This window comes from Lepidochelys kempii, chromosome 9 (genome assembly GCF_965140285.1).
Source record: "Lepidochelys kempii isolate rLepKem1 chromosome 9, rLepKem1.hap1, whole genome shotgun sequence".
Taxonomy (NCBI): domain Eukaryota; kingdom Metazoa; phylum Chordata; order Testudines; family Cheloniidae; genus Lepidochelys; species Lepidochelys kempii.
The window spans coordinates 82,525,710-82,538,226 of NC_136388.1; the positions used below are offsets into that span (position 1 = coordinate 82,525,710).

Genomic DNA, 12,517 nt, shown 5'->3' on the forward strand with positions numbered 1-12,517 from the left:
TCTTGGTTATATCTGCAATCAGGAGACAGCCTTATTTCTAAGTCTGTCACTTAAATAGATGCAAATATGTGCTTTTCCTGATCATGTTGAACTCAGAATTAATATGACCACCACAGGAAGAGTCAGAAGGCTATAGTCCAAGACAAATCCTGTTTCCCTACTTATATTTTATGGAAATTTAGCTAGTGTAAAGGCTGAGTACACACTTGAAAATTTGGCCCTTTCAATGTGAATAATAAGTTATCCACTCGGGGAGGGTACGTTATTGTTATCTTAAGTTTATTTATTTGAAGTGTGCTCATCACACTGCCTTTAGGCGTGCACACAAATTAAACTAAACTAAAAAAAAAAAAATCTATTGCAGAGCTGGGAATAGAACTCAGGTCCCCTGATTTCTGGTCTTGTTTCTTATCCACAAGATCAACCTTCTTCAGATAGCTTTTTTGCACAATTCTATGCAATATGAGATTACACCTTCCTCTGAAGCATCCATGTCGCCCACTGTTGTTGATAGAATGCCTATTTAGATGCATTATTGATCTTCCCAGTGTGTCATTCACTATATATAGATATAGAGCTAGAATATAGTAATTTAGGAAGTAATGTAGGATTCTCTGTGCATACCAATAATATACATGGTATGTACACATGTGGTGGACTGAAAAAATTCTGAGAGGTTGAGATGTCCTAAAAGCTCTATTTCACAGAGAAATACTTCACAACCCTTCCAAGACATTTTCCCTGCTCCTTCCCAGGATTTACTGAGTGACATCAGTAAAGAATTTCTACTCTGGTAGTGCAAAGTAGCCTTAAGCAATAAGAAACTCATCTCAGGAGTAATGGAATTCACACTGGAAATGGCTCCCACTGGGGCAGATCCAAATACTCCACTGACTTCAGATAAAACAGTGTACTGCTTTTGGGGGCACATATTTTTAAAGAACATTGGCAGAATGAAAGAGACATAACTAAGGGATGCTAGTTATTTGGGAGTGACAAGCCACTAACTCATTCTGTGGTATCCCAGCAGGATAGGGCAAGCACTCAGTCATTCTTAAACTGGCATTTAAGGAGATAACTCTTGCTGAAGGTTTAGTTATGCTGGTTAGGTGGCACAGAGGGGCTTCTCTGGGAAAAAAGGATCAGGGTGAGCAAACTTTTGTCCAGGGAACTTAAATGCACAGTGATTTAAGTTCACTGGCAAACTTTACAAAATAAGATACATTTTGCTGGATCCTCATTAACCTATTGCCATGTTTTCTACATTTCTTTTGTGACCACTTAAAATACTGGAGCAGTACTTTGCTGCAAAGAGAACCTGCTTGGTGCAGCACTGAAAGAGGGGGCCATCTGGGAGTGAGTTACAGCTCTCCAGTTCTCTGCCTTGGAAGCTGCTCGTCTGTTCTGGCTGACATGGGTTCTCAAGGGCCAGTCTGCCAGATGAGGATCAGTAAACCTGCTACTCCTCCCCATCCCCTGGGATGGGTTGTGTGGGAGCTATGTATGCCAGCTATACACCTGCTGGGGACTCTCCCATGCTGTGGAAATCTCCAGCAGGGGAGACAGTGCCAGAATGCATCTCCTCTGTACCATTAAAGTAGCACAAAAGGGATGGAGCAGGACAGAGAATCTGGCTCAAAGGACCAAATGGCAAAACTCCCATTGACCCCCATAGCACAGGGTTGGGATTTAACCCACTGACAGTACGTGCCAATGGTAGCTCTGTCTAATCCTGCCTGCTCCTCCTGACTGATTTATTCAGTGACCTTGTAGTTCTGTTTCTGCTTCTGCTTCCATAAGAATAAACTTTCACATTACTGAACGAATTTGAAGAAGGTGCATGCGAACAAGGAGAGTGCAGTGGTGAACTAGTAATGGGACATAAAACCTTTCACCCCTAGGCCGCTAGTTGTAATTCATATAGAGACTGTAGTTTGAAAGTCATTATCATTCAATGGCCGCCCAGGGGCCTATGGAAAATGAGTTTAGTGGTCTTGGTCGAGAGATGTCTATTTTACAAAACCATTACAAGTGGCATTAAATGATACAGCAATGAAGAACATTAATTGGGGCCACAGGGACTGAACTACTGTTTAGAGATAGTATTTTTACAGAAAAAGTAGGATAGTGTGTGTGAAGGTGCTTTGGGAGCATGCCTGTTGCCCGTGCTGTACTTGTTCTGGGAATAAACAGAGGGTTTCCACTTCCAGTTGGCACCTTTCACTAGCACGGAGAGAGGTTAGAACACTTCTCTTGATACATGCTGTACATATCCTGGTAATCTGCAATCGGGGGAAGGAAATATTGAAAGAGTATGATGGTTTAATGGAATTCTACAAGAAGTTATTGTTTGTAGTCTGCTGGAGCATGGAAATGTTTGCTTTTAAATTTTCTTGTTACTGAACTGAAAGATCCTACTATTTGGAGATTCAGCACAAATACCCTTTCCCTTCCTTCTCTTGAGAGCTGTATGTACATAAATATACAAAAAATGATTTTCAACTGCTTTCTTTTAAGTAGATGTTTGTGCACTTTTGGAACTATGGACAAATGCCAAGGTATTTAATAAAATTCACCTACCTTGTTCTACAGGATTGGTTAGAGTCACTGAAAAAGAAAAAACAACTATATGTTTATGCAGCAGATGAAATTCCCAAAGAAGTCTATAATCTTTTCTAAAACAAAATAAAAATAAAAAAAAGAATTTCAATATGCTAGAAGACCAAAAAGAAATGATTCCCAATTTTTATCATTAAACCATGATCAGACATAACACTACACCTGGGAAAGCAGCTCTTTTCATTTATTCCCTTGAATGGGCTCCATAATAAAAAGTTCAATCATCTTAGTTACACCATTTTCCATTCCAACAACATGTAATTTTTCTCAGGAGTCCCAATGGTATTGATGCCTGCAGATAATCAGGGCTCCTCTAACAGCCTGTCCAAATAACATCTTCACTTATTTACTGATATGCCTGCTTGGAGCTAGTTTACAGCTGCTTTCATTTCTACATTGGAAGTCTTGTTTACTAATATCCATGGATAGTACAGTTAATTTTGTATTAATGTAAAATTAAAGTAGACTGTCATGGCCTAGCCAGGTAGCCAATCAGTGGTACTCTGCAATGACACAGTGTCTTACTTGGACCCATCTAGCTGCAATCTGGATTAACAGGGCACCAAAAGCACTATGGAGCTCACTGCTTGCTTCAGCCTGCAGGGAGGAGGGGTACATTGCTCAACAGCTACTCTGAGTACAGAGCAGTTGCCCCTGAGGAGGGAGGGGGAGAGCTGTGAGAGCTTTGTGTTGCTCAGCAATTACCCCTCTAGGTTGATTTAAGGAGTGGCAAAATTGACAGGATGCAATAGGAGATCTGCCCAGTTCTCAGCTGGTGGTTAGTGGCTATGAAGCGGACCCTTGTTAGTGGATAAAAAGAACAAATTCTCAGGAAATGCACAAGTGTCATTAGCCACAATACATTTTTGGTAAAGAAACTAAGGTCCAAAAAGATCCTGTCATTTTAGCTGATACTTCTCCCTCATTTCCAAAATTTGTCTCTTCTCTCTCTGGGGAGGGAACAAGATTAAAAAACCTCTGTTTCAGAAATTTGGGTGTTTTTGAACTCTGTTACAAGTAAGGCAAATATTTCTAAAACTGACAGTTGAATAAAAACACAGTTACCCGCCTAGGAAACTGAAGTTACGCAGGTCACTTTACACATATGATCAGACAATGAGATACAGCTTAGCATGTGTAACCTCTGATTTTTTTTTAAAGTTTCAACACCTTTTGGCAAACACTCATAAACCAACAAGTTTTTGGGCTGTGACTTCATTTGCTCCAACAAGCTAAACCTAGTGGGATCAAGACAGTATTTAAAAGGGAGACTTCTCCAAGGAAACACACTGGGTTCTACAGGAAGAGATACTGATGAATTAAGAGAAGTTGTTGGTACATATTGTGGTATTAAGGAGCTCCTACTACTCTTGACTGTCCTGGGGTCATATGATTTAGATGAAGAGTTATAAATGCTTACGTTAGAATGATAACACACAATCTCTTATGTCAGTAGCAGGCACCATAAAAGTTTAGACGACAGGGTAAAGCCACCTTGAAAACTGAGCAGATCTGATCCACATTTATCTAGAAACAATGGCTAGCCCCTCCATGCCATTTTTAGAGTCATTATTCAGCTTCTGGGAAAACATCAATGCTCTGGCCTTTTGGAACTCCCAATGTTTCCAAAACAGCTGCAGTTTCTACCTGGGTAAATAAGACTTAACTACATCAGGTTTAATCTCATCAATTTATCTGATACCCATGACAGAACATAACTCAGGTCCAACCCCTTATGCTGAGGGCAGGGCTGAGTAAACCTGGACCATCCCTGACAGCTGTATGCTTAACCTGCTCTTAAAAATCTCCAATAATGGGGATTCCACAATCTCTCTTGGAAGTCTATTCCAGATCTTAACTACCCTTACAGTTAAAACATTTTCTAATATCTAATCTAAATCTTCCTTGCCGCAGATTAAGCCAATTACTTCCTGTCATACCTGAAAGCCCTCTTTATAACCACCTTTAACACACAGGAAGACTGTTATCAGGTCCCCCACTCAGGCTTCTTTTCTTAAGACTAAACATGCCCAGTTTTTTTAGCCTTTCCTCACAGGTCAGGTTTTCTAAATCTTTTATCGTTTTTGTTGTTTTCCTCTGGACGCTCTCAATTTGACAAGATCTTTTCTAAAGTGTGGCCCCCAGAATTGGACACACTACTCTAGCTGAGGCATGAGCAGTTCTGAGTATATCAGGACAATTACCTCCCATTTAACATTCCTGTTCGTACACCTCAGAATGACATTAGCCATTTTTCGCAACAGCATCACATTCAGTTTGTGATCCACTATAACCAACAAATCCTTTTCAGCAGTACTTCCATCTAGCCAGTTGTTCCCCATTTTGTAGTTGTGCATTTGATTTTTCCTTCTTAAGTGTAGTGCTCTGCACTTGGTTTTACTGAATTTTGTCTTGTCAATTCCAGACCACATCTCCAATTTGTCAAGGCCATTTTGAATGCTAATCCTGTATTCCAAAGCACTTGCAATCCCTTCCAGCTTGGTGTCATCCACAAATTTTATAAGCATACTCTCCATTCCATTATCCAAGTCATTAATGAAAATACTGACCAGTACCTGACCCAGAATTGACTGCTGCAGGACCCGACTAGAAACACCCTCCCAGTTTGACAGCGATCCATTGATAATTACTCTTTGAATATGGTCTTTCAACCGGTTCACATGGAAAATACAAATTAGAATAGGAACTGAGATGTATTGCATATGTTGATAAAGATGGCTTTTGTTAATGCCATGCTATCTGGTACTTTTGAGCTGTAGGCTATTTGAAATCAGCTAAGTAATCAGGTTTTTATAGTTGAAAAATACAGCAAAATTTATCATTTGCCTATGCATGGTCACTTATTCACATCTGAATATGCAATATCCTCTTCCCTTTTCTTTGGTTCTTTGAAAATCAGCACTACGAGACCTCACTAGCATTACACAACTGCTGCCTGGCTCCCTCCTAAGGCTCATTTTGATGCCCACAGTAGGACCCCCCCATGCATCATAAGTCCAAGGTTCTGCTTTAGTGGGAGTGGAAGCTTTAACCCAGGGACTGGCAACCTTTGGCACGCGGCCTGCCAGGGTAAGCCCCCTGGTGGGCCAGGCTGGTTTGTTTACCTGCCGCATCCACAGGTTCGGCCGATCGCGGCTCCCACTGGCCGCGGTTAACTGTTCCAGGCCACTGTGGGAAGCAGTGGCCAGCACATCCCTCGGTCCGCACCGCTTCCCACAACTCCCATTGGCCTGAAGTGGCAAACCGTGGCCAGTGGGAGCCGTGATTGGCCAAACCCGCGGATGCGGCAGGTAAACAAACTGGCCCAGCCCATCGGGGAGCTTACCCTGGTGGGCCGCATGCCAAACATTGCCAATCCCTGCTTTAACTCTATGGTTTTGCAACAGTTTGTTCTTTTCCCTCTTCCTTGACGTGGCATAATATTCACACCTCCAGCACCCTCATTCCCTATCATTCTCATGCTGTGGTAGCATCCACCAGCCAGTCACTGGAACCAGATCCCCTCTGAAGCATGGCTTTATATCCAAATCAGGCAGCAATAGCTGCAGTGATAATAGCGTGAGATATTCCCTCTGGAATAGAGTACATCACCTCTACACCGTTTCAAACTCACAGTGGTACTATGTTACAGAATCTGTTTAAAAGAAAAAGAAAAATTGTATTATGCCAAGAGTTCAGAAGGGCCAACTTTGTGCTCTAAGCATCAGTTTTCAGATATGTGCATTCCCTAGAAAAGCAGATTCAAATCCTAAGAGCATCAATTCAGCCATTCATCCTTCCAATACAGATAAACTAAGTTTCATACAGTTATTGTGTTTGTGGTGTGTGTGTGTGTGTGTGTGTGTGTGTGTGTGTGTGTGCATGCATCTCTTTTAGGTGAAATTTTAGACATTGAGGTCCTGTCTGCCCTGCATGGGCTTTGAAGAGACCAATGGTTTGACCAAGAACACAGGAAACAAACTTCTTCCCTCACTGTCACCCTGTTTGAAACACTTCACCCAGTTTGTGGCTGCAGAACAATCTACAGTTGAAAAGCATGATATGGGCCTGTGGAAGTAGATAAAGGGAATTTGGATGCTGACTTTAATGGGAGTTGGATTTGATCTTATAAGAACTAAATATTATTATTACTAAACTTATATAGCCCTTCTATCAAAACACTTTCCAAAACTCCAATGGTACTTTAGGTACATATTTTGTTAACCTCTTTATGTCATTGGGCTAATAAACCACTGACCATATCTGCGCAGCTGGGGGCTAGTCTCTTTAAATTAATTCCTAAAAGGAATTACGTAGTTCTAATCTCAGTAAAAGGAGAATAAAAAAGAGTCCTGGGGTGGCTTCTCTTGACTACGTGTTGAAATGAAACAACAAATGCAGGGCAACTTCCTTGTACCTAGTCCAACTGTAGAAAAATAAAAATAGATCTTACCATGGTTACTGCCTTGCCTACCACCAGTACAGTCCTTCTGAGCACAAGACAAGCAAATGTTTCTGCAGTTTTGCCACTCCCCTTGTTGGGGTCTGGTTCAAGAGCCTTCTAGGTTAGGAGGAGACCAGAAAGCAGCTCTTTTCTCATCTCAGAAACATCCCTCACTCCTCTCTCATGACCTCTCCTTCCTTTATTTGGCTTTACCCCAATAAAGAGGTACAGCCATCAGTTCCACCTCCCCGTCGCTTAACACACACAGCTGTCAGCTCTACCCATCTCTTTTAGGTACAGTGTCTTCCTTTCTGCCTAGTGAGGAGGTTTAACTCCTTCTTGGGTCACATGATGGGCACATAAGTGGTGGCCCATGAAGTGACTCAGGCTTTGCGATGCCTTTTAGGTGCCTAGAAAAATCACACGAATGCTGCTGAGATCCAGAAAGCCTGAGTTAGGCACCTAGGGTCCTTACAAAATGAATGAGGAAGGATAGGCTCCTTAGATTACTTAGGTTACTCTGAAACCGCTCCTTAGATTGTAATCCACAAAGCCAGCATGCTAGGTGGGGAGCCACCTAAACTAGCCAATGAGAGATGCTGACCAGAGAGCCCGGCCCCTCTCACAGAGATAAGCACTTAACTATGGGCTGCAAGGAGGCATCTTTACTAGTGATCCAGGACCCAGAGAAACATAGGCATTTGGTCACCAAAGCTGCACATGGGACCCAAACCAAATGACAGGAGGATCAGGAAGACTTTCCATATAGCCTGTAGTCTAATGCACAGGGTAATCCTCCAGGATGCTGGAGACTCTCCTGATTCAAGTCCCCCTTCCTACTGAGGGGTAGAAGGGATCTGAGCAGGGATCTGACAGGAGAGTGCTCTAATCACTAGGCTATGGAGTCATTTTAACTCTTTCTTTGGCCCAATTACTATTTATTATTCCATTGTTTAAATCAGTGGTTCCCAAACTTGTTCTGCCACTTGTGCGGGGAAAGCCCCTGGCGGGCCGGACCAGTTTGTTTACCTGCCGCGTCTGCAGGTTTGGCCTATCACGGCTCCCAGTGGCTGCGGTTCGCTGCTCCAGGCCAAAGGAGCAGCGATCGGCCGAACCTGCAGACACGGCAGGTAAACCGGCCCGCCAGGGGTTTTCCCTGCACAAGGATCTGAACAAGTTTGGGAACCACTGGTTTAAATTAAAGTGGAATGCTTTCAATAGGAGCGACTGAGGAAGACCTACATCAGGATATTCCATAGATTGGTGACTAGGGCACTCACCTGATCTATCTCTGGCACCTAGAGAAAGGCTGCAGTGCACATACCTAGAGGTGCTGAATGAGTTTAGGCAACTATTGATTTAGGTGGTAGCCAAATAGAAGTTTTAAGGGCTGCAATGGTGCTTAAAAACAGGACTCAGGTGCTTATAAATGGGATGTAGGTGCCTAAATACCTTCATAGATTGCACCCAGACATCCTACCACAAAGTGCTATGGAAATGTTAAATACTATTACATGCATCATATTATTTTAAACTTCCCTGCAAACTTACTAATAATCACTTTAGCCTCTTAGGTAGTACTGCGACAAAGCAATTTATTGCAGACAGCACTCATTGTTCTTATAAGTTGATCATTCAAATAGCAAAAGCCTAGGTTAGATAAAGAGACAAAAGAAATTGGTCTGCATTGCACAGCATCACTCACTATTCTTTATTTAATTTAAATGAAAACCACCTTTAAATACGGTTCAGGGTCCATTAACATGAAATTTTATTGGAGGTCTGTGTCTCCCCCAACCCCCTCAACTTCATATTTATTTTTATGAACCCATCGCCATAGCATCTGAAAATATGAGATTCAGATTCAACTCCACATTCAACAGCCAACAATACCAGTTCAACATTAGCTAAGAAAAGAACTCAGTCATGAATCTGGGGTAGTGGGATGCCCAGTGCACCACAAACATTCCCCAAATTAATCGCATCCTGGAACTGGCATACTAATGGAAAAAGCAAAAAAACTTTAAAAACAGACTCAAATGAGAAACCGCAGAACTGGAATTAATTTGCAAACTGGACACCATCAAATTAGGCTTGAATAAAGACTGGGAGTGGATGGGTCATTACACAAACTAAAAACTATTTCCCCATGCTAATTTCCCCCCCTAATGTTACTCACACCTTCTTGTCAACTGTTTGAAATTGGCCATCCTGATTATCACTACAAAAGGTTTTTTTCCTCCTGCTGATAACAGCCCACCTTAATTGATTTGTCTCATTAGAGTTGGTATGGCAACCCCCATCTTTTCATGTTCTCTGTGTGTGTGTGTGTGTACATATATATATATATATATATATATATCTTCCAACTGTATTTTCCACTCCAGGCATCTGATGAAATGGGTTTTAGCCCACGAAAGCTTATGCCCAAATAAATTTGTTAGTCTCTAAGGTGCCACAAGTACTCCTTGGTTTTTTGGGGGTTTTTTTTTTTTGCTGGTACAGACTCACATGGCTACCTCTCTGAAACAAATATATCTGTCATTAGAACAAGTCACTTTCTACATCTAAGGTTACATCTATAGTACCAACTGCGGGGTGTGATTCCCCTGCTTGTTTACACATACTCCCCTCTGCTACTGCAACTGTATAGACATAGTAAGATGCAAAGAGCAGAGCCACCTCCCCAACTCTCCTGAAACTCATGATAAATGACATTCCCTGTGGACCCAACTGTGCCAACACAAGACCAGATGAATCATCCTATTAAGACTCAGTAATACTAGCAGAATCAGGGTCCTTATCCATAATAACTTCACAAATAATGGTGTGTTTGTGAGCTACTGCTCTTGCATGGGACAATGCAAACCTAAAGTTAGTCACTGTTACCCCGTCTCGCACTTCTGAGATGAGAGTCAGTGCAAGATCAGTGGTGACAGATGTTGTGTCCAAGTGACCACAGATGTTGACCAACTGGTCTATATCTGGATGTGTCTCTTTTCTGGGTAATCTACTCAACAAGAATTTAAAGGGCCCATGCGCAAAGAATTTATTTACGGCCAAACGTGCAGCTTAGAACAAACACTGCTACTCTCACCCCGCATATGAATGCTGCTTTTACTACCATCATAGTGCTGTCAACTCTCATGGTATCACAAGTCTCAAAATATTTAGGGTTTTGTGTCAAGCCCAAGCTCTTGGAGTCACACAGTCATAAGAATCTCAGCTTTTATTTCTTTAAAAAAAAGATTCTAGCGTTCATGGTTGCAGGAAAAAGCTTGAGCCTTTACTCAAACCCCAGAAGAGAAATAATAAGCATCTAAAAACTATTATTTTTACAGTTGCCATTATTCTGGGGGGCCTAAATAGTGATTTTTAAAAAACACTTAAGAGTTGACAGTTTGTGTCTCCCCATCTCCTCCCCAGTCTGGAAGGGAATGAATCCTCCCCATCCCCCCAGGCTGGGGCCAAATATTTAGGCTCTTTCCTCTTGCCAGACTCTCTTCAATCCCCCCTCTCCTTCTGGGAGACCCCACATACACACCCCACTCATATACAGGATGGGGGGAAATACGGGGGTGTCAGCTTCTCTCTCACCCCAGGTTACTGTCGCTGCTTCACACAATCACATTTATTCATCCAGTGCCCCCTCAATCCTGTTCCCCAGTCCCCCAAGCAGAACTTCACTCCTCCACTCACCCAAATTTCAGGTCCCTGGCCAGGCACAAGCAGAACCCCCCCAGCCCACCCAGGCAGAGCCCCCCACTCGCCCGGGGAGAGCTCCCCCCAGCCCACCCAGGCAGAGCCCCCCACTCGCCCGGAGAGAGCTCCCCCCAGCCCACCCAGGCGGAGCCCCCCACTCGCCCGGAGAGAGCTCCCCCCAGCCCACCCAGGCCGAGCCCCCCACTCGCCCGGAGAGAGCTCCCCCCAGCCCACCCAGGCCGAGCCCCCCACTCGCCCGGAGAGAGCTCCCCCCAGCCCACCCAGGCCGAGCCCCCCACTCGCCCGGAGAGAGCTCCCCCCAGCCCACCCAGGCCGAGCCCCCCACTCGCCCGGAGAGAGCTCCCCCCAGCCCACCCAGGCCGAGCCCCCCACTCGCCCGGGGAGAGCTCCCCCCAGCCCACCCAGGCCGAGCCCCCCACTCGCCCGGGGAGAGCTCCCCCCAGCCCACCCAGGCCGAGCCCCCCACTCGCCCGGGGAGAGCTCCCCCCAGCCCACCCAGGCCGAGCCCCCCACTCGCCCGGGGAGAGCTCCCCCCAGCCCACCCAGGCCGAGCCCCCCACTCGCCCGGGGAGAGCTCCCCCCAGCCCACCCAGGCCGAGCCCCCCACTCGCCCGGGGAGAGCTCCCCCCAGCCCACCCAGGCCGAGCCCCCCACTCGCCCGGGGAGAGCTCCCCCCAGCCCACCCAGGCCGAGCCCCCCACTCGCCCGGGGAGAGCTCCCCCCAGCCCACCCAGGCCGAGCCCCCCACTCGCCCGGGGAGAGCTCCCCCCAGCCCACCCAGGCCGAGCCCCCCACTCGCCCGGGGAGAGCTCCCCCCAGCCCACCCAGGCCGAGCCCCCCACTCGCCCGGGGAGAGCTCCCCCCAGCCCACCCAGGCCGAGCCCCCTCCCCCCCACTCACCCAGGGAGAGGCCCCGCCCCTCCACCAGCCCAGCCGGGCAGAGCCCCCCCACTCACCCAGGCAGAGCTCGCACACGTAGGCGTAGTAGGACCAGAGCACCACCAGGGTGATGATAACGACCGGCACCCAGGCGAGCACCCGCTGGCAGCACCGCAGCCCCCTAGACAGAGCCATCTTCTCCCCAGCCCCATCCGCATCGGCGATCCATAGAGAGGGGCTGGCGCAGGGCGGGGAAGCCGGCGGCTCGGAACTCCACTGAGGAGGCCTGGCAAGCCGCGGCTAGCGGAGGTCTGGCGCCGCTGGCCATTGCGCCGCAGCGCCACCTGGCGGGGACTGCGCTGGCAGTGCACAGCAAAGGCCGTTCCCGCAGAGCGGGGGGAGCCGGGGCAGGGCGGAGGGCGCTGCGTGGGGAAGGGCAGGCGGGGAGCGTGGCCATGGGCAGCGTGGTGGGAGCCCTGCTGGTAGGTGAGACGCAAGGTGGGCGGGACCATATCGTTCCCCTGTTGGGCCAGAGAGAACTGGAGCTGCCTGGAGCCAAGGAAGAGCTTTGGGAAGGGCCAAAGGGTCTCTCGCCAACAGCAGTTGGTCCAGTCACCAATACAGTGGAGTCGCATCTTAGGCGGGGGTGAGGTTCTAAGGTCAGCGGCTAAAACGAAAATCACGTATAATCAAAATTTCCCTTGAAAATCCCTTAAATCGCCCTTAAAGTACAGTATACACGAGAACAGGGGTCGGCAACCTACGGCACACGAGCCGATTTTTTTTTAAATGGCACACTGCAGGTCCCGGCCGCCAGGACCCCAGGCCGGCCGTGGGCTCAGGCCGGCCGGG

The 12,517-nt window shown here is 46.4% G+C and overlaps 1 protein-coding gene across 5 annotated transcripts in view; it reads right to left on the minus strand.

The window, feature by feature from the left end:
- ZDHHC15 (zDHHC palmitoyltransferase 15) overlaps positions 1-11,901 on the minus strand; it is a 36,973-nt gene extending 25,072 nt beyond the window's left edge. For 3 of the 5 annotated variants that reach the window (XR_012160964.1, XR_012160963.1, XM_073361128.1), the window contains exons 1-2: positions 11,743-11,901; positions 2,581-2,607 (exon numbers count right to left, since the gene is read on the minus strand). Coding sequence is in view for 3 of the 5 variants with exons in the window: in XM_073361128.1 (XP_073217229.1) it covers positions 2,581-2,607; positions 11,743-11,860 (145 nt within the window). In the remaining 2 variants the exon portion in view is untranslated. Of the gene's footprint in view, positions 1-2,580; positions 2,608-8,614; positions 8,714-11,742 lie in introns of all 5 variants that reach the window. The other 2 variants (XM_073361130.1, XM_073361129.1) reach the window with 2 other exon arrangements.
- Between the last annotated feature and the right edge of the window lie 616 nt (positions 11,902-12,517).